Below are 22546 nucleotides of genomic sequence, written 5' to 3'. Positions count from 1 at the left end.
AGAATCGAATATTCAAATAAGAAGTCGCCAATTCTATAATGAAAAATTAATATAGGAGAAAGAGCTTATTTCCGATGCCAGTTTGATATCGATAGTTCCACTTTAGCATGGTCTACATCAGACTAGTTCCAACTTTATTCGAAATAAGAATGTTAATGCTTTATAATCTATGAAATTATTCATACACAAATGCATTACATTTTCATCTCTCATGACTTGTGTAAGAAAAATAATGTTACCAATGCGAATAACATTTGTCAGTCTTGAAATACCAGCTGATGGTATTTGTAACTGTTCAGTACATTTGAATAACAAAAAGGCAAATGTCTGTCTATATTATTTATTTTGAAAAATGTATAAATATTCTGAATAATAGCAGTAACTTCTAAGTGATCTTGAATACAACCCATACAAATAGAGTTTGTGTATTAAATCGTGGTGCAGACATTTGCACTTTCAGTCTGTCTAATTATTCGAACATGTACAAGCAAAATCACACACATTTACAAGGTCTGTATTTCATTTTGATGTTGTATAAGTAATGCTTTCTTTGTAAAAAGGAACAATTGAAAATACATTTCAAGAAAAATATGAACATTTTCAACATGGTTATTATAACAGGGTCAAGAACATTGAACCAACTTTATAATCTGCTCATAAATTGTGTGTATGATTAGTTCCCCATATCATTACGATAATGCGAAAGACGATTGTATGTGAATATTTTCTTATTAATGAAATGATGAACACAATATATAGTATACCAGAAGTAAACAATAATGATAAATTGTCTCAATATAACGAAGAAATATACATTGTACTGTCGTCTTAGAATTTAAAATCATCCATGTATTGACGCCGTTTGTTCAAATGTGACATCAAACCCAAAGATAATAGCACCATTGAAAATTCGGCATAAGCACCACACAATATCCCTACAACTTCCCAATGAAGTTAAAGGTGATGACAATAGGCGATCAATACCGACAATCAAATACTGTTCTGATAATATTCCTGTTGGCATCTTGTTTTATAACACTACTTAATATTGTATTAATAAAAACAGCCATTCAATGTTCGGTTACAACACGTGTACAATACTGATACAATATTGAAATTTTATACATAACACAGATTTAAAAGAATGATAACTTCGTTGAATGATAAATAATGAAGTGAATCTTGATAACGAATTCCGGGGATCATCTTCGTTAGATCTTCCCGAATGCACCTAAAATGGAATGTTTTGACTAGTCAGGTTATGATATTTTACGAGGGAAATTACAGCGAGAAAAAAATATCAATCTTGTTTTAATGGCGGTATTTGAACATTTAGAGATGACACACAAAAATTTATGCAGATAAAACCAACTAATTATTCAAATGAATAAAGTAATTACCATCTTGAGAATTGTGAAATAATTTTGGGACATCGACTTGAAATTAAAAGTTCAACGTTCATATTATAAAATTATAATAACTTAAATTTGATAACTCTCAGAAACCAGAGCGCAAGCGACCGTGACGTGCTTGTAAACTTGTTTCAATTTAGAGGAAATTACTATCTAGATCATGTTATACATGTATAAGTTGTTCAAATAATATAAATTTATATTTAAAAGAGAATGTTTTGTAAATTGCATATATATAATATTAAATGCACTGTGTTATGTGGGAGAGAACCTGTATAGGCTTTGCCTGTTGTTTGATCCCTTTTCATATTTTGTATGAAATAAAATTTGTTGAAATTGAAATTTTTGAGGAAATTATCGTACCAACCTACAAGACTCATAAATGAGAGAACCACATCCGGGAAACATCGGAGAAAGAAGTATTATACTTTTTTGCCTAACACTCTTGAATCTTAACAATATTCAACAAGCACATTCTATCACTATGAGAACATCCAACAAGTTCCATGATATCGAAAGTCAGAGGTTCTTGTTTGAAAACTTATCTTGATCGAAGAATGATATCCCGCTTCCTTTGTTACCTTGAAAGCCGAAGGACAACTAATAATACAATAAAACGTCATCAAATGTTACTTAATTTGAAATAAATTAAATAGTACAAAAATAAAAATATATAAAAACTCTATAATAAATACTTTTAAAGTGTAACACAATGCATACGTACAAATTGTAAGGTGGCAAGAGTTGACATCAAGCAAGTACAGATGCAATGTTCCTTCAATATTTTCTAATGAATAGACTTGTTCATTAGTGAAATAGGCAAATTTTACTTTAATGTGCACACAACTCGCCATAAAAGCCTCATTCAGTTTTGTAAATAATTTTAAAATCATCAAATCATTTCGATGCATCAAAATATTAACAAAATAAAATAATTTACGCAAACATTTGCCATAGAAATATACCGTTAAGAGATGTAGTGAACCGAAACAGCTTGACTTAGAACTTCTTTTGCAATCAAAACGTTTTTGGGAAAATAATAACATAAAACGCTGAAATAAATACGTTGTCTGTACACTCCATGATAAACTTTTGTGACATTCCATTGAAACAGATATTACTGATGTTACCATGATTTACTCAAAATAAATTTCTAAACATGAAATAGAAATCCTTCGGGGTCCTTGTATCTTCCTTCTACTAGCGATGTGTATAGACCGACATGGTAGAACAGATTTGGTTCGATCTGGTAACATGGAATGTTGTATTTCAGAGTAAACTTATAGATGGCTATGTCTGTGTGGTCCATACCAGGCCTTGCAGCCTCCTGTAAGTATTCGAGTAAGGCAGGGACAATATGATCACTGTATAGCATAGCTTGTGTACAACATCCAGGCGACTGTTTAAAGGAGTAAAATGACTTTGACAGTCTTCTTAGCTCCATTAAATTTTGTCGATCTAAAAGTTCTGCAACGAGTATAAAATAAATACAACCAGCAACAAAATATATAACTTGTATCAAATGTGTCAGTGATCTCTTCTTCACGAATGAAAACCAGTTCAATAAAAACACAAACACACCTGCTCCGATACAACCTATGCTCACCAGTTCAATGATTCTTGTCTCTTCCAGAGCAAATCCTTGCCACTTCTGTGGGTAGTAAAGTTTAATGTGTCCAAATTCACGGTCGTGATGGTGAAGTTTTGTATCCATCACGTGCTTCACATTACTCAGAACATCTTTATGAGGAATGGCATCATCCTCCACCATTAAAATGTAGGTGGAATTCATATGATAGGCACTTTCTAAACAGAACATATAATCTATAGTTTCCTTTACGTATTTATTGAGGTGCATACTTTTACCATATAGCTCTGTTCTCTGTGCTGATGCTGTTTTTGTCGTGTCCTTCCCGCTTTGATTAAATCGTTGTACAGTTGGAATGTATTTGGAAAGTCGAGCTACGTCGGTATGGTCAGCAGGATTGGGGTCAACATTGCATATCACTAGCTTCTTTTTCTTAAAACTCCCATTTTGCTTTAGCACGTTGTCCATAGCCGCGGCTGCCTGAAGGAAATAGCCCAACTTCTGTACGTCTGCTGATTTCCTTTGGACCGTCACAATTACCACGAGCAGGTCGAGTCTATCGTGGTCATGCTGGCTATAGAACCGCATTGACTCCGCTTTATCAATGCTGTTAAAGTATGCATTTGCATCAGAAAGTCGTTCCTTGTTTAAATCCTTGGCAGCACTTAACATCTCCTTTTCTGAATGAAAGACTTTGAAAAGTTTTGAATAGGGAAGAAAATAGCACAGAAGCGGAACGATGAATGAAAATGTCAGGAGATATAATACAAGTAATGCTGCCAAATGTCGGACGAGTGAGCTTGCCATTATGTTACACCGATACCACACGGTACACATGAACTCCGTAGTTTATGCTATTCATACCGACAACCTCGTATAAGTGAGCCAGTGTCCCTCAACGTTAGTCATTCCGCCTACTCCTGCCAACCAATTGTTATCTGAAACAACAACAGTTGTGTCATATAAAAATGAATAAAACACCAAAACTTACACGATCGAAGACAAGTGACTTAGTACAAGACTGTATAGTTCTGGCCAGTGGTAATCGTTAGTTGAATTAATTAGCGCTAGTGCAAGTTGATGGTAGCCATGGGACGTCCCAGCTATTATGCTGCCAATGGTTACTCCTACAATTAGTTATGAGAGGTCAGAGGACTTTGTTGGCAATAGTTGGGTTTCCAGAGAACGCATGTGCATATCGATTGGATGTATACTATTGACATATCTGTTTATTACTGTAACCGTAGTTATTACAATGGTTATACTGTACCACCGGGTGTAGGCGTTACCGCGGGGAAATCGCTTGCACGAGGAGGCCTCGCTTTGTACGAGGGGAGAGGGAAGGCGTCGCTATTTTACATTTTTTTGGAATGTTTGGTTATGTTTTGGGATTTTTTTTAGATTACTCTTTATAAAACCATGCGCGCCACGGAACATTGGACTTATCCATGAGCATGTTCCAGCAGTTATTTGCAAGAAAGGCCTGGTAGTTTTCGCGGCAAGTCTAGAAACATTTTTAGCTTGACGCAGATCGAGGAATTGTCGCTTTTCAAAAAAAAGAACAAAAATCATCAGAATTTCAGCTGATATCTTATGTCGGCACAATTTCCGTGGCGCACAAGTTTTTTTGAACAACTTTATATCAAATTAAGGAAAATTCCCCCAAATATAACCAAACGACATTCCTAAAATTGTGTAAAATAGCGTTACTCCCTTGTAGAAAGCTACCTCTCCTCGTACAAGCGATTTACCCGCTGCACCACTGTACCCGATGTGTACTGTTGTCAGAAATATTTAGGACATTACAGAATAGTCTGAAATAAGCAGTTTTTTCTGAATAAGATGTTTTTAAATGTGATTTTTGCGAGCATGCAAATAGGCAATTTTACCCGATTTTTTTCTCTGAAAAATCATGCATTTTCTTTTATAATATATATCAGTCAAAACATTTTTCCATCTTCAACTTGGACTAATACCATCATAATTTACTAGCCTTGCATTACATATCCAAATTATCCTCATATATGTAGCTGTTTCAGAGTATATAGAAATCCATATGCACGTGTAGGGGTACATTTGTCGGTCTTAAAAATGGCCAAGTTGTCAATCTCTCTCTAAATATGTATAGATTGTATGTGCGTGTGCTTCTACTATTGTACTCATACTAAAGTATTTCGTATGATAGTTTTCCATTTATAAATGAGAAAATCCAGCAACAATGTACTTGATATTGACGTATGCATAAATATTTGCATTAGCAAGTAATTGTAGAGTGACAGTCAACGTAAAACTAATTCTTTCCCATGTACAGATCTTTTGTCCGACTTTATGGTCACTGCGCATCGTTTATGATTATTTTAACAAATGAATAAACAAATGTTTTGCACTAAACCTAAATAGCACGTATCTTGTAAAATAAAATTAATTCGACTGACTGTTTTCGAAGGAAAACAACATACTTGAACGTACAACATTATGTCAGATAAGCACTGGTGCTGAACCGTTGTACACTCCATTCGATCACAAATTGATTTATTCTCTACCTGCACAAGATGTACTTTGTACACGGGTATATAATTATGAAACATGATTTTAGCGTGTTGCAATTCGGCTTTGGTCCTTATTCATATATTGAGGACATGATTGTTACTGCATGTACGTTTATCTGCTCTGGTCATATTTATGAAAATGAAATGTCTGCATATGGAGAGCGCTCTATCATAGAAAATTAGGAACATACATAATTTAGGCAAACGACAGTAGAATCACTTAATTAAATACATATAAATGTATATGTACAGTGTAGTATACCGGTATATGTATACAATTGTACATTGTAGCTTGTCTTTCATATACAAATATACATGTATATATATATATATATATATACTGTTTATTCCCCATGTTGATAGGATATATACAAATGTATGTGTATAGTTTATGTTAATCTCATTATTTTAGTAAGTTGTAAACTTATGGAAATAAAAGAGTTTGAATTGATTTTAAATAGTACTTGATCAAAGTCGATCATACTGTTACACGAATCTTAGCTTACAATGTAAATATAGCTTGCATTGAATTGGTTTAATCCCCATCATGCCCCATACAGAAACCCGAAGACACCTATATACAATGTATGCATGTATAGGCATCTGATAGGAATGCTATTTTCAGAATATGTCATTTCTTGTCATTTTTTCCTATCATATTTTGCGTTGTATAATGTAATTAATTTGAAGTGGATTATAATGGTGTTGCATTGTCTAATTTATCCTTGACTTTATCAAATAGGCGGTAAAATAGCGTAATAGGTCCTGTAGTACAGTAAAATTTGCTTTGCACATAAATTAGTGGATCAAGTCAACGGCGAAAAACGCCAAAGTACATTGTAATATTACATTAAATTGTATGTACATATAACACATATATGTACAAAATGTACATGTATATTTACAAAATTCAATTCTAGAATACTAGATCGGTCAATGCACGGCCTCGTGCCACATCTACTTTACTAGAATGACTTCCTAGCAGTGCGTGTATGCACGTGCGTGCATAACTGCGATATACAATATGCATACTGTTAACGTGTACACACATGTACAGTACCTACATGCTACATGCTAACTACATGTGTAGCGTTAACTGTTACATGCATGTTGCGATCATCTGATCACAAACTTTCCAAGCGTACAAAACTAAAATGAAACCAACAGTGGTTCATATTTACCGCCAGCTTATGTTATACACCGATATAATCAGTAATATAATGTTTGTAAAAGTACTTACCAACTTGTCAAAAATGAAAGTAGGAAGCAATCTGGATATAGAACACGCTTAACATTTTATACGACCCCTACAAGCTTTCCAGAGATCTAGACTGCGGCGAATGTTATAAGCTCCGGTCCGGACAATAACTAACCACGTACGTTTGTGTCAGTGAGTATTCTTACATGTAACAATAATGATAGCAGATTGATCCCGCTCTCCAATTACACATAAGTAGAAGATTTCTGAAAAATAGGAACACACTTAAACATCGTTATCCATGGTAGCTATTGTTGTAGCGGAAAATGTATCACCTTCTGAAAAGTCAGTCAGAAGGTGATATCTTTTCCGCTGCAACAGTAGCACCCTATATCCATGGAAAACCCATCAGGCCTAAGCTTAGACTCTGAGTACCATGTATAAGTACGCTAAAGATATTATAAAATGCACCTATCCTTACATATAGTAGCAGAAACAAATACATATATGTATATATGTTTCTGCCACTGTACAGTGTATGTACGGATAGGTACATTTATGTTTACCAACATATGGATAGGTACATTTTATGTTTACCAACATATATACATGTGCATTGTGTGTACGTTCTAATATAAAATATGGAAGTTATGGAGGATACGTTTTGAAATATTTGTGTACAATAATATAATATCTGTCTATAAAATATTTCCTAACCACACATTCTAGATCTACACGTATGATACATGTAGTTCTTCTAGGCCATCCAAACTATCACTAATTCTCATGGCCATGCATGGTTGGAACTTTTAGCTAGGATTATCTTATTACTTATCTTATAAGAACTGTAAAAGGGGTGGGTCAGTATAAAAAAAATCTTGGGAACAGTTTGCAAACAAAATGTTCTTTCATAATCATGACCCGATTAATTTAAAATTAATTATTCAACTATAATCAGATCCATGATATATATACATGTAGCATGTACAGTAGTATAATAATCCCTTCGAATTAATAAATGGAACATTAAACTGTTTTTCATTGCTTCCAATCCTATCAGAGTTTTGGAATAAATTTTTATTTATTTTCAGTGCTGGAGAATACAGAGTTTAGTACAAGATGCTGTGGAATGATATCGTGGATGGGCAGTTTGTACAAAATGTACATTTAACTAACTTTTGAATCTTCTGAACATTGGTTTTATAAAAATTACTTGGAATCATCAAGGTTCAACATGGACTCTTCAACATTTTGGCAGTCCCTGTGTGGACACCATGAAAATTTTACAGCCTGGAGAAAACATGACTTTGGTCCATGCTTTGAGAAAATAGCACTGATCATACCAGCTCATGTGCTTCTGGCTATAGTTAGTACCTACCATGGGGCGCAAATCTATTGCAGAGTCACTGATACGAGTTCATCAATGAGAATGCCATGGTTTGTCGGCCTACGACTGATGTCTATTGTGTTACTACTTTTACTGCCACTAGGTCAGCTGATAGGAATGTCCATGGTCCTGGAGATCCAGTCCAGTATAGCAGACGGTGTGTATGTAGGCTTAGTGAGCTTCAGTTGGTTTCTTCATGGTATATATACCTACCATCTAAAACACATGTACTGGGAGACCTACAGAGGCCCTCTGTGTGTCATCATATTTTACCTCTTATCATTTGTGTCTGATTGTCTGCACTGTTACAGTGTTATCACAATGAGGGTATATAATTCTCCTCTTCATAACTCAGCTGAAGAATATTGTGTATATGTTACTATTTTCTGTCACCTTGTGTACATTTTCACACTTAAATCCACGGGTGAGAGACTCATGAGTGACAGCTATCTCCGTCATAGTTTAAATATATCTCCTTCGGAAACGGAGCATCTTATGTTTCCTGGAACAACAGGCTATGGATCTATCACTAGTCCACAAGGGACTGTCACTGTGGCTGAGGGTGGGTCGTCATTCTTGTCTAAACTTACATTCCACTGGGTTCAACCTCTTATGGTCAAAGGCTACAAACAATTGATCACATCTGCATCAGATGTATATCTTTTGCCGAAAAAACTCAACACTATTCAATTAGAAGGAAAATTTTCAATGATTCTGACACCGTCGAAGCAAGGGACATCACTCTATAGTTATGAGGAGAGTAGCCGAGATACTCTTCTAGCACCCGATGTATACATCAGATCCGGCAATCACAGTGCCAATCAGAAGCAGCAGAAACCACCAACTTTGTTAACAGCATTACACAGGGCTTTCGGGTTTGAGTACTATCTTTTAGGCATCCTCAAACTGACAGCAGATATTGTAGGCTTTGCGGGGCCAATGCTGTTAAATCTACTGGTGACTTATATAGAGAACAAAGATGAGCCAGAACAACATGGATACCTGTACGCCAGTGGGCTATTGTTGTCCACTCTCATTGGATCTTTGTGTTCCAGTCAGTTTGACTACCACTGTCGAAACGTTGGATTCAAAATGAGATGTGCTGTCATTACCACTATCTATCAGAAGGCACTGTCTGTGGGAAGCGTATCTATTTCAAAGTTTAGCACTGGTGAAATTGTAAATTTTATGAGTACTGATACCGACCGTATGGTAAATTTTTGTCCTAGTTTCCATGCAATGTGGAGTTTACCATTCCAGATTGGTGTGTCTCTGTACCTTCTCTACTTACAAGTGGGGCTAGCTTTTCTAGCTGGTCTAGGGTTTGCTCTTCTACTGATTCCAATTAACAGATGGCTTGCTAACAAGATAGGACAGCTGAGTAAGGATATGATGGAGCAGAAAGATGCTAGGGTCAAGGTATGTCATCAGTAATTAATAACTAACTTTGAGAAGATTCTGAATTATGATTCATATAGTACTATGTAGAAACTATGTTAAAGACACTTATCTTGCAGTGATAGTTTTGTATACAGTGCACATATGCATGTACTAGTTGCTGAATAAAGATTAACAAATCTCATTGAAATGGATTACTGAAAATTAAAATTATAGTTCATCTCTGAATATTATAGACAAACCTGTATGATACTATTAGGAATCACCTCAAGAAAGGTTTAACTGTAAAATCTCTTTTCAACATCAACCAAACTTATTATAAACTACTATTTGTATTACATTTGTATTACATGTATTTACATGATTACAAAATGCCTGGAAATTCCAGATGATGAATGAAGTGTTGTTTGGGATGAGGATTGTGAAATTCTACACCTGGGAAAATCATTTCCGCTCAGAGATACAGAGGCTGAGAAATGCTGAGCTGAAGAGTTTGAAGGGGAGAAAGTACCTTGATGCTATGTGTGTGTATTTCTGGGCCACTACTCCTGTTCTCATATCTATCCTCACATTTACAACTTACTCACTGATGGGCAATCATCTCACAGCTGCCAAGGTAGGTGACAAATAAACTCCTGGTAGCAAAGTCTTGTTCAGAATAATAAATATGTAGATACAACTTGAAACAAATTATGTTAATCCATGCTTTTTATTGCTTTTAGATTTTTTCCCTTTTTTATTTACAAAAGATTTTTTTTTCCTAAAGTTTAGCTGGACTACCAGAATTAGGACCCCTTCAGTCTGTCTTTTCGAGAACAGGTACCTCTATTTTCAACAAATGGACGCTCTTTCATTTACATAACATAAAAGGACTTTAAAATCTAATGTTTTTATTTATAAATTCTCTAGTATTCTTGAGAATATGATATTGGCCCAAAACTTGCTAGGTAAAACTTAATCAAAATCTTTTGCATCATTTATATTCAGATGCATATACCTGTGAATAAATTAAAGTTCAAAGCTGTTTTATGCCTTTCCTGAATGTTTTATTTTACAGGTATTTACAAGTTTGTCATTGTTTATGATGCTGATAAGTCCTCTAAATGCTTTCCCCTGGGTGATCAATGGTCTGATGGAAGCATGGGTTTCCCTGAAACGTGTCCAGGAATTTGTGGCTCTAAAAGACCTTGACATGCGGAGCTACTACAAAACTTCAGAAGGTACTAAATATAAGTCTATGTTAGTCAGTTATTATAAAATAAGACAATTTGTCTATAAATTATGATAATATTATCTAAAATATTATATTCTTTCATCATACCAAAAAGATTATATGAAATTTCTATATGTTGTTCTTTTCTTTCAGATTTGTACAGTGCTGAAAGAATAGTATCCATTAAGTCTGGAAGATTTTCTTGGCAAAATGAAGTCTCCTCCTCTCACATGGATCAAGGAACTAATAAATCTGCTAAAGACACTAAATCCAGCCAATCAGCACATGACATTGAATCCAGCCAATCAGGATCTAGGCCTGAGACTTGCCAATCAGGGACCCTAAAACTTAGGAACATTAACATTGAGATAGAACAAGTGAGTAAAAGAAAAAGATTTTTTTTTTGAAAAATTAAACAATTAATCAAATATTCATATGCATTTATCCATTTACTCATTTTTGATTTATTTGTCCTTTTGATGATGTTTGATTTTAAAAAACTATTCCATTTTAAACAATTTTATAGTTTACAGAAACAATCAAAATTATCTCTGAAAGTAAAAAGATGACGATATACAATCTGATTTTCAGCTTATCACTGATATATACATCGTCGGAGATCCACAGGTGATCGCACACCACTACGCTATAAGTGTAGCCTAGTGTAGTGCGATCACCGGTGGGTCTCTGACAATGTGATATATATAACCTGCTCATACATTGTAACCAGTTTACTGACCTCCAATTTTCTTATCTGATAGGGCCAATTTATTGGAGTGATTGGAAAAGTTGGATCAGGAAAGAGTTCGCTGCTGCACGCTGTTTTGGCTGAGATGAGTTGCGAGGAGGGACATATATCACTGAGAGACATACACAGTGGCTTTGCCTTAGTGGGTCAGGAGGCTTGGATACAGCATGCCACAATCCGGGATAATATCCTGTTTGGGCGACCATTCAATACAAAGAAATATGAATCCGTGCTGGAGGCAGCTGCTCTAAATATGGACCTCAGAGTATGTTGCAAAATGATTTCACAAAATGGGTTTTTTTCAAGACTCACTGTAATAACTAAAATAATTTGCTCCGCTTACTAATCCATAATATTATAGGTCTGTATTCTTTGCATTGTTCCAAGTTTGTAGTTCCATATTGACACCTATATGTGTATCATTTACACAGAAACCTACCTTCTGGCCTTTGCTTATCTTTCATACTTTGATGTTTATCTTTCATACTTTGCTATCCACAGATGTTACCAGCTGGAGATAGGACAGAGGTGGGGGAGAACGGTGTGACACTAAGTGGAGGTCAGAAGGCCAGGGTGTCATTAGCCAGGGCCCTTTACCAGGTAACCATTCAGGATTGTTATTATATCTTGATATTAGAAAATACATAAAATAATATTACCTAATACTTGTTATCCAGTAAACCACTGTATATTTTGGGGTCTTCATTATTTTCAACAGCTGCTAATAAAAATGTAACCTAATAAACCAAACCCAATCATTTATACAATTATCCACATAACAGAATTTCTGTCTGTACCCTCTTGCTAGAATTATGCCAAAATTTCTATCTCGCAAAAATAGAGTGGTTTACATAAAAGCCCCCAAAAAATGAGCTACAAGTCTGTACTGGAATTGTTATACACCACTATTACATTATGGATGCATGCCTTGATTGTATGTTTAATATATATAGGATAAGGAAGTTTACCTACTGGATGATCCTCTCGCAGCAGTTGACGCCCATGTAGCACAGCATTTATATGACAGGTGTATTATGGGATTGCTTCGGAACAAGACTAGAATCCTTTGCACGCATCACACAAAGTTCCTAGGGAAGGCAGATTTAGTTGTTGTAATGGACGATGGTGTTATCTCCAATATAGGTAAGTCACTTCAAGTCTGAAGAATTATCATATTCATTTTTTGATTATTTTCATTGAAATAAGTTTTACATTATTATTACTATGAATCATGTCATTAATTTATTTGTCAGGAAAATAGTGTAATTGTTTTAAACAAACCAAATGAATTGATATGTAATACTGAGCACCTACAAATGTACTGTTAGCTACCTAAAGGTACCTAATTATGCCTCTACCTACTGAAGACTCATTATAACCTTCTGGAATAAACTATTTAGCTAAGAAATCAGTTGCTTTGGGTGCATTCTAAATGCAAATCCTTCAATAAAGGTCTTGAATCAAAGTGGGACCATGGTGACTGAGTAGTTCCCAACATATTACCATTAACCCTCCACTTCTTGGTACACTAAAATACATGTATACCGTTGGCTGTTAATAGGGTGTTATAAAACAAGAAAACAAACAAATCCATCAAAATACAAGGATGATAATGCCAATATTATGCTTCAGAAGCATTCCATGTTCATTTGCTATGAATTACTAAGGTATCTTTCACAATTTTATTCTAGGTCCACCGTCAGCAGTACTGGCTAACACAAAGTTTGCCGACAACCAGGATTCTGAGGAGTGGACAGAGACCAGCCATGATACTGACCAATCGGGTGGAGGTCAAGACGGGACGTTGGTAGGGAAGGAGGAGAAGGAGACTGGAGTGGTCAAACTGTCAGTGTACAAGTCATACTGGAGGGCTGTAGGCAACTGCCTGGCTCCATGTGTTCTCCTTGCTCTGCTCTTCATGCAAGGTAGGCTCCAAAATTTTAACTTTGTTTCTAGTTTGTCTTTTTATACCATAGCCATAAAAGAGGTGTGTGTGTGTGAGCATATTACATTATCTTGTACATGCCCAGCCAATCAGATACTAACTGTTTCATTTTGATTTCTTATGTACATTTATGTACATTGTATAATTATACGCATTTATTGTCTGGATTTAGGCAGCAACATATCAAATAATTTTCATACAGATCTGTTATCACAACAAGTCAGAGATATATTAATTATATATAAAAGTAAAATTCAAGACTTGTTATTTTCGAAGGGTTGACATTTTCACTGTTTCACAGGACATTATTAGCATGGTTGCAAAACATTTTATTCATAAACAAAATTGAGAAATGAAATTGTGTGTATTCTTATATCCAAAACACGAAATTTCAAAATAAAAACAACAAAAATCATTTCTGGTTTTTAGTCCAAAATTTTAAGATAAAGAAAAAATTGTTTCTTGTTTTTAATAAAAATTCTAAGTATTTTGACCTGTAAAAATAACAGTACAGTATATTACATACAGAAAGAGTATTTATAATGTTTTTTTTAATAATATGGATTACCAGTACATTGTATGTTGTTTTCAGCCTCCAGAAATATCAACGATTGGTGGCTGTCATACTGGGTATCACATAGCAACAGTACCATTAATGATACACCTGGCAACGGCTCTGGGTCCTCATGGGCCTCTGGTACAGAGTTACAGTTTACTTACAATCGGTATGTTGTGTCTATGGATATAGCTTTTTAACCATTCAAATTCAGGAATATTTTCAGCATCAAACTTATTAAAGGTGCTGTTTTAAAATTCTATACAGCAATTTATCATGGTTGTAAGATGTCTACTGATTATTTGAAGTATACTAATTTTATTAACAACATTGACTGTGTGTACATAACTACTGATAAATATTTACACAGACTATATTTCTTCATGTGAAAAATTTCATGTGCGTTTCACTTGAACCGTGGCAAAAAAGAGAAATTCATGTGAAGAAATATTGCATGTGTATACTCAAAACTCTTATGATTATTAGAGTAGATAATCAATTTTTCAATTATAACAATTTAAAAATTAATTATGTTTTATTATATATTGAACTTTGAAAAAAAAAGTGAAGTGGGCAATACGAGTCTTAGAAAATGATGAAATTTTTTTTTTATTTCACTTAATGCTTAAAATTGCATTTTGATAAAATGATTTTCAGATATGCTCTGCCTGCTGATTTAGGCTCAACTAATAACAGTTCCACACCGGACAGTGAAGATGATATAAAATTTTATTTGACTGTCTACGGTTGTCTGGCAGGTGCCAACTCCCTTTTTACTTTAGCTCGGGCATTTCTGTTTGCCTATGGAGGAATATGTGCGGCAAGGATCCTGCACCACAAGTTACTGGAAAAAATTCTAAGGGTAATGCATTATTAATTTTTAATATGATTATTAAAGTCATGGTTTTTATGATAGGATATGAATCAATTTAAAGGTTTCCAGTACATTCAATGTATTGATTTATGATATGTTTATGTTTTAGGCACCAATGTCGTTTTTCGACGTCACTCCAATTGGTCGGATCCTGAACCGGTTCTCCTCTGATCTATATGCTATAGATGATTCTCTGCCGTTCATCATGAATATTTTCCTGGCACAGCTCTATGGGATCCTGGGCACCATAGCCATCACATGCTATGGACTGCCATGGTTCGCTCTGCTTCTGGTGCCACTGGGAGTCATTTACTACAAGATACAAGTAAGGATAGCATGTGTTATTATTCCTTTACAAAGTGAAATTTAATCAAAATATTGAAAATAAGTCGTTTTATAGTAACAGTACTTAGTCCTGTATATTTTCACCACCCCTTTCAAATTTAAAATTTAGACTTATGTTTGCCTATTAGAGTAAAGAGAGATTCTGAATCACCTTGAGTGGGTTGTCTTTTTTTCTTTCATACATTTTCACACAAATCAAATGCATTTTGTGTTTTGTATTTTGTTCATATTCATTTTCTTGCATAATTTGAGCTTATAAACTGGGATTTTGCTTTTTTTTTTTTTTTTTTATTCTCATTAGTCTACATTTCTTAATTATTAAAGCCAAATAGGGTACTAGACATCAAATGTTATATCCAATGATAATGAAATTAGATATTAATATTTATGTAGCAATATTACCGACATACTTCCCGAGAGTTGAAGAGGATATCAAGTATCACACTGTCCCCGATCTATGCCCACTTCTCGGAGACAGTGTCAGGACTGGTCACTATCCGTGCCTTCAGACAGACACCAAGGTATGTTACTATGTAATAAGCTGTATTTGTACTGGGATAGAATCATTCTAACCTTTCCTTTAATCAGAGTGTCAAATAATGTTTCCCTTGGTGCAGTATATAGAGGGAAAAACCTGGAAACACATTAAAGATAAAAAATAAAAGTCGATATAAAGAGATATTACCAATAATGACAATATATTTCTTCACTAGGGAGTTACTTCCCCTTACTTTCATAAACACCCACCATGTGTATACAACCACCTGTATAGGGAGATGGCTAAGATAAATGTAGGCTATGACTGATGTCCATTCCTATTGACATATTAACATCTCTTTGTCTATGAAATATATTGAAATTGACTTACAGTTGAAATATATTAAGGATAGAAATATATATGACTGATTTTCTACAATAGATTTTCATGTTTAATGTAAGTTCTATTTGTTGAATAATCTCCAATGACTTACCGTAGTATTGTGCCATCTGCAACAAGAATGTGTAATAGATATCACAATGTCAGCAAAGGCAACATCATCTGCAGAGAGGAAGTTTCATTTGAAAGGATCACTTTTTACTTTCATGGAATGTTTGTGTAATCCTGACATTGCATAACATTTCTAAAATGCAGATTCCAGAAAGAAAATCTTTCTCGCCTTGACCTAAACCAGAGAGCCCAGTTTGTTGCTGGAGCTGTTGGAAGCTGGCTAGGATTTCGTCTACAGATGATGGGAGTCATAATGGTGGCCGGTATAGCATTTATAGCTGTGTTACAACATCACTTCCAGTCTGTCAACCCAGGTATATAACAATGTTTGGCTGAGTTCACCTTGGATGTATATGATACTATAATTATTATCTATTTGAATTGTTGTACATATTTCTTGTCTGGATTACCTCCCTTTTATTTTGATCACGTCATGTACCCTCCCATCTTGAAACAGAATAAAACAATTAAAGAACATCACAATGTTTGGTATTTATTATTTTTTTAGCAGAAGTTTCTATTTGATATATATGTAATACTCTAGGTACTCAATGAGAGGAAAAATAAAGTTTGTTGTTAGGCATTATTTGATTTTACTGTTGAATAGGTTTAGTAGGACTGGCCATTTCCTATGCCTTGTCAGTGACCAATCTGCTGAGTGGTGTGGTCAACTCCTTCACGGAGACAGAGAAACAAATGGTCAGTGTGGAGAGAGTTCAGCAATACCTGGACACCATTCCTCAGGAGAGATGGGATGGATCACTCTTTGTAAGTGTTGGCTAGATCTGGAGTGTAATCATGGTTATATCACCCTTGCTATTACAGGGGTTATTACCACTGTCATCATATTCACCCCTGGACTATGTTATAGGTAAACTGAAAGCGTTTTTGGAGCCAAAGTCTGGTCATTCACATGCCTACATAGACTTCATTTAAAGACTACAGAACCACCAAAAGACATAGTCTTCTGATGTACATACCTCAAAGTACCAAACTACCTGTTTCATTTGTTGTTGCTTATAACACCTTCCGTTTTGCTATGACACAGTCCAGGATTACAGATGATTAAAGCGATAGTAACCACTAGAATATCAAAGTTGATTTCAATTTACCCATTTTATCCATAAATAGATGTTTTATCAAATGATGTTTACCTGTCATGTTTTCTGTAGGTATCACAGACCTGGCCAGACTCTGGGGTAGTGAGGTTCCAGGACGTCCACCTTAAGTACCGTATAGGCCTACCTGATGCGTTGAATGGGATTACCTTCAGTACATATACCGCAGAGAAACTTGGTATTGTTGGCCGAACGGGATCAGGGAAATCCAGCTTGTTTCTGGCACTATTCCGTATTGTAGAAGTCAGTTGTGGAGAAATCAATATTGATGGAATGAATATTCAGCATTTGGATCTTACAGATGTGAGGTAGGTCTATTTAAATCTGTATAAGTGTAACAGAGCATGCATAGTAAGTATCTTCTTTAATTTCAAACACTTCTGCTAGGAATCAAATTTTTAATCTTTAGATAGCTAGTCTCATGTTCCCTTATGGAGATTTGTGTTTTGGTTATTTTCAGGCGACATTTGGCAGTGATTCCCCAGGATCCATTCCTCTTCAGTGGTACCGTCAGGGAGAATTTGGACCCCACATCCTCCTACAGTGACGAAGAACTTTGGGGTGTTCTGGACAGATGTCATCTCTGTGTACCCGTCGACAGATTAGGCGGACTCCAGGGAGAGGTGGGAGAGAAGGGCAGACATTTTTCTGTGGGGCAGCGCCAACTCATGTGCCTGGCTAGAGCACTTCTTACAAAAGCAAAGGTAATTAAAAATGCCATAAACATATAAGATGTTAGTTTATGTAAAAAAAAAAATCTTAAAATAAGTGGTGAATATTTTGTTGAAATAAAAAAGCTTTATTAACTTAGGAAAGTTGATGCATTTTATATTCTAGTAACACCAACCTTCTACTTCTGGGCAGCTTAACCTCGGTTGTTTTCTCAGGCTTTGTTTCCATTATACCAAAACCTGACATTTCCCTGGAGGTTTAAAGATCATTATACACTCGCAACCATTAATTAATGAAATAAACAAAAAGAAAAAAAATCAGCAAAAGAAATTTTTACAACTAATTCATAAAACACTAGATAAAGAGTCATAGAGTGAATGTCGATAGTATATTTCTATGTTATCTTGAGAAATACAATATGACATTGCACATAATTTTGTTTATGTGCAATCTCGTCAAATCTTCGTCAATTTGAATATTGTTGACCTTAAAAGTTGTCTAATAATTTGAAATGAAATTCCAATTTTGAAAACAGTGGACTAAAACCAATAGCTTTTTCAGGCCCCCAAATCAAAAGCTTAAGTATGATGTGAAGTTGAATGTGTAAAAATATTGTAAAAGTAGATAGTTCATACTGTGCATCGATGCATATTTAGAAATATGCACGACTTGAATGTTTCATTTCAGGTACTTTGTATTGACGAGGCTACGGCCAGTGTTGATCTGGAGACAGACATGTTGATACAGGAAACAATTCGTCAGGAGTTTGTCAACAGTACGGTGTTGACCATTGCCCATCGTATCAACACCATAATGGACAGTGACAGAGTTTTGGTGATGGACCAGGGTCAGGTGGCCGAACTGGACTCTCCAAGAGTCCTGCTACAAAACTCACAATCTCTATTTTACAAACTGGTAAATGGTGAAAGTTAACAGAGTATGTTACCGGGAGACAAGTGCTAAGAAAGTATGATACCGTAGTTTATGAACAAAAAGAAGGCTTTGGGAACTTATTAGCATAGTATTGTTAAGTACAATATACACAATGTGTTATATTAAAAAAATGTGAAAAAAATCTGTCCAAAAATTGCATTTGCTTTTTGTTTATGGTATTATTTACCAAGACCAATTGTACTTGGTACTTTATTAATGGAATTATTTATATCTGTCTCAGTATTACACAAGCTGTATCCCAACTTTATGTGTAAATATGTTTAAGGATGTGAATATACATCATTCTTATTTATTTTGTCTGTGATAAAGTTTTCTTTTATTTTCAGAATTAATTGTTTTTTGCATAAGCAATGTGCATATGTGTGGGTGTGCTATATGTCTAAAAAATTTTTAAAGTGGCACTACTGTTATATTAATTGTTTAGACATGATGAAAATATCAAAAGTTATACACATACCTGGTAAATGTTTAATGTAAAGTTTATTACTCTTACTATAAGGCCTAGCTATCAGAAAAATATTTTAAATATAATGGATACAGTATTTATATCAAAGATTAAGACTTTTAATTAAAGTTTTTGTTTCTGATTTGGTTTAGTTGCAAAATGCAAAATAACGAATAATGATAAAATGGGACCAATATGATATCAAAACACATCTCTAGTCACAATAATGATATCAAAAATAAAATGTGTCTTTTCAATCAAAGATGCTCCACCGCCGACAGATCATAAATGATATTCATCATTTGAACAATAATTGGTGTTCAATCGTGTATATATATGTCTAATTAACACAAAAAACAATATCAAATAATTTACCTCGCCTTTGGTGCATGCGCAATCAGTACTTCATTCCATTATAGGATATAGTGGCACGGAATTTTTTCGAGATGCAATTAATTATTTTTTATATTTTTAACTTGAAGTAAAATTAGAAGCTCAAACTTTTCAATGGTGGTAATGGTGTAAAGTAAGTAACATTTGTAACTGAAGAAAAATACTAAATCGTCTGCTCCTGTTTTTGATAGTGAAAAAATACCATTCGTCAGCGGTGGAGCATCTTTAAGTTTTGTGATATAATTATAACACGTCCTCATTCTACTTCATATTGCTACAACCCCAACACCACTCCTCATGAGCTATTTTCCAAAAGAAAGAAAAATACTTTTAAAAAAAGAGAACAAAGTGATGTTTGAATATAACAATGTAACTAATACAATTTCATATTGATATTATAATATGACTTGCACAGGTTGGTAGGGATAAGCACTACAAACTTAGGCAATGTACTTTGTGTTGTCCTCATTATCATAAAAGGAGTATCTTCCTACCATATGCATAATGTTTGTACACTTACCTTTTATCCTTCCCTTTGTTCTTTTTACTTTCTTAATCTGACGAAAGTTACATCCAATTAAAAAACACCAAGTGTTGCATATAACTTGTATTTTGTCAAACCAATTCTATATACATACTCCAAATACTCAATTAACATGTCTTTTTTTAACATTTCGATGTGTATTCCAAGGTGATGTCATTCATTCCTCATTTTCTTCCTTTATATATCTCTGGAAAGGTATATAACTTTGCTTCCAGTCATGATAATTTAAAAGTTCTTTTTATTGATACTGATATAATGTTAAGTTTATATGCATTTGTCTGTGTAATCATGCATTTGATTAAAATGTCAAAACAGTGGATGGGGTCATTTTAGTGTATGCCAAGGTGCTGTCATTTGTCCCTCACTTTTAAGGTAGTGAATATGAAATATTATATAACTGAACATGTTAGTGAACATATTCTAAAGATGACCATAAAACAATTACATTGGAATTCTATGTTTGTGTTGATTTTGAATTTAATACATTTCATGTATGTCATTTGTTGTTTTAGGAAAACATATCCATACCATTCCAGGCAATCTCATTGGAAATTACTGTACTCAATAATAATGTTCAATCCGATCAAAATTGTCTCTGGTCACTGGTAGTAACTGTTTTTTTATGATAAATGGTGTGCAATAAAATAATACCCTGTTTTAGTAACTAAATATATAGAGTACTAGAAGTTTTTAAATGTGAAACAGCTGTGTTTATGTCCATCTTATACTTTGTTTTAACTGTTGTGTTAGATAGAATTGGGTTATTCTAATGTCATACATGTCAGAAGGATGTGTATAGGATGCACTTGTATTTCAATGCTAATCATGATTGGGACAAACTCCAATCTCATTCGGTAGACTCTTTTATATTATATTCAAAATAACTTCCAATACTAACGTTTTAATGTTATGCCCTACAACATTACCCCTCCTCAGTCCCATATTTCATGGCAGGACATAAAAAAATCTTATTAAAAACTATGAATTTATTACAAATGAATTAGAAGTTTTGCAATCAATGATAAAATTATCCCTACACTGTCACTCACACTGGTTTGTGGAAATAAGGAAATGTAATTCCCACAAATATAACCTTCTCCACTGTATAATAATTTACTGGCTTGTAAGATATTTCTTTGTGTATGATGTTAAACTATCTAAATAATGCAGGTTAAAGCATTCAAAGTGAATTCACCACAATTTATTCGAACAAAAAAATTAATGTAAATTTATTCTCCAATATCTCTTTCAAGGATTCAAACGAATTAATTAAAGCAAACTGTCTTTTTCTTATTATTCACTTTTGATAGAAATGAAGGCATTAAATTGATTGACAGTAAATTATCAATATGAAATGCATTATTGAATAGAAACCGAAATAAAAGAAAACCTCTCTATGTAAGTTTTATTGTTGTTATTATGATATTGATACAATATTTTTTAACATAATCGATACGTGAAAGTCTCTAAGAAACAGGATCAATAAGTAAAGTTGGTTCATTCTTTTGTATCTTTGATTACTGTAAACCAACGTAATTTCATGGTGACTTAATTTCGTGGTGGAGACTTAATTTCGTGGTGACTTAGTTTCGCGATTTCAGACATTACGACTTATTCTCGGCGATTTGACTTCGCCGTTTATACATGTAGTTTTAAAGCCGCAATCTTGAAAATGTATTTTGAATTTCTTCTCAATTTCTACCAGTGCGATTTGTCAGAAACTTGCCTGAAAGGATCCTGACATAGTCTCGATCAAGTGTTATTATTTTTGCATGTCGATCCGAAATCCAAGATGGCTGCTAAAGCTGCCACCTTGAAAACGTATTTTGAATCTTTTCTTGAAATGATCCTAATATGGTCCCAAACAAGTGTTACTATTTTTGGTATCGTTCCCAAAGCTAATATGGCCACCATGACACCATATCCAAAGAAGTTCCTATACGACTGTTGGCAAAGTTGTCATATGACCGTTTAGATCCTTTAGATCGAATATACGTACCCGGCCTACTATACCTTTCGGCCTAAAGACGAAACCATTATCTGTCTAAAAGTCTTTTGAGCTACAATATTGCAGCTTAGGTCTTTGGGCCTCTTGTTGTAGTTGGAACATCTTCGTGGCTATGTATTTTAGCAGTTTCTATTCACCCGCGATATACACAGACTTAAATCGCACGCGATAGTCAGTTGATTACAGTATAAATTACATGTACTGTAGGTCT

General features: G+C 34.3%; 2 protein-coding genes and 1 long non-coding RNA gene across 3 annotated transcripts; 1 reads left to right on the top strand and 2 right to left on the bottom strand.

Annotated features, from left to right (window-relative positions):
• Nucleotides 1-324: 324 nt before the first annotated feature.
• Nucleotides 325-6916, bottom strand: LOC138318385 (post-GPI attachment to proteins factor 4-like). The gene is made up of 2 exons (XM_069260697.1): nt 6790-6916; nt 325-3938 (listed from the first exon to the last, which is right to left on the bottom strand). The coding sequence occupies exon 2, from the start codon at nt 3835-3837 to the stop codon at nt 2566-2568; it is 1272 nt and encodes a 423-aa protein (XP_069116798.1). The 5' UTR covers nt 3838-3938; nt 6790-6916; the 3' UTR covers nt 325-2565.
• Nucleotides 6887-21724, top strand: LOC138318384 (ATP-binding cassette sub-family C member 10-like). The gene is made up of 18 exons (XM_069260696.1): nt 6887-6939; nt 7839-9553; nt 9921-10148; nt 10590-10752; nt 10899-11122; nt 11507-11758; nt 11995-12093; nt 12447-12636; nt 13185-13418; nt 14031-14163; nt 14652-14856; nt 14978-15193; nt 15607-15734; nt 16346-16515; nt 16809-16969; nt 17374-17627; nt 17780-18023; nt 18679-21724. The coding sequence occupies exons 2-18, from the start codon at nt 7982-7984 to the stop codon at nt 18922-18924; spliced, it is 4719 nt and encodes a 1572-aa protein (XP_069116797.1). The 5' UTR covers nt 6887-6939; nt 7839-7981; the 3' UTR covers nt 18925-21724.
• On the bottom strand, nt 15106-16337 carry LOC138318386 (uncharacterized). Its single transcript, XR_011207878.1, has 3 exons — nt 16185-16337; nt 15787-15847; nt 15106-15180 (listed from the first exon to the last, which is right to left on the bottom strand). It is a non-coding gene; the product is annotated as an uncharacterized lncRNA (long non-coding RNA).
• Nucleotides 21725-22546: the final 822 nt, after the last annotated feature.

This window comes from Argopecten irradians, chromosome 3 (genome assembly GCF_041381155.1).
Source record: "Argopecten irradians isolate NY chromosome 3, Ai_NY, whole genome shotgun sequence".
Taxonomy (NCBI): Eukaryota; Metazoa; Mollusca; class Bivalvia; order Pectinida; family Pectinidae; genus Argopecten; species Argopecten irradians.
Note: the sequence above shows the minus strand (reverse complement) of the source record. Positions and strands in the feature narration are given on the sequence as shown.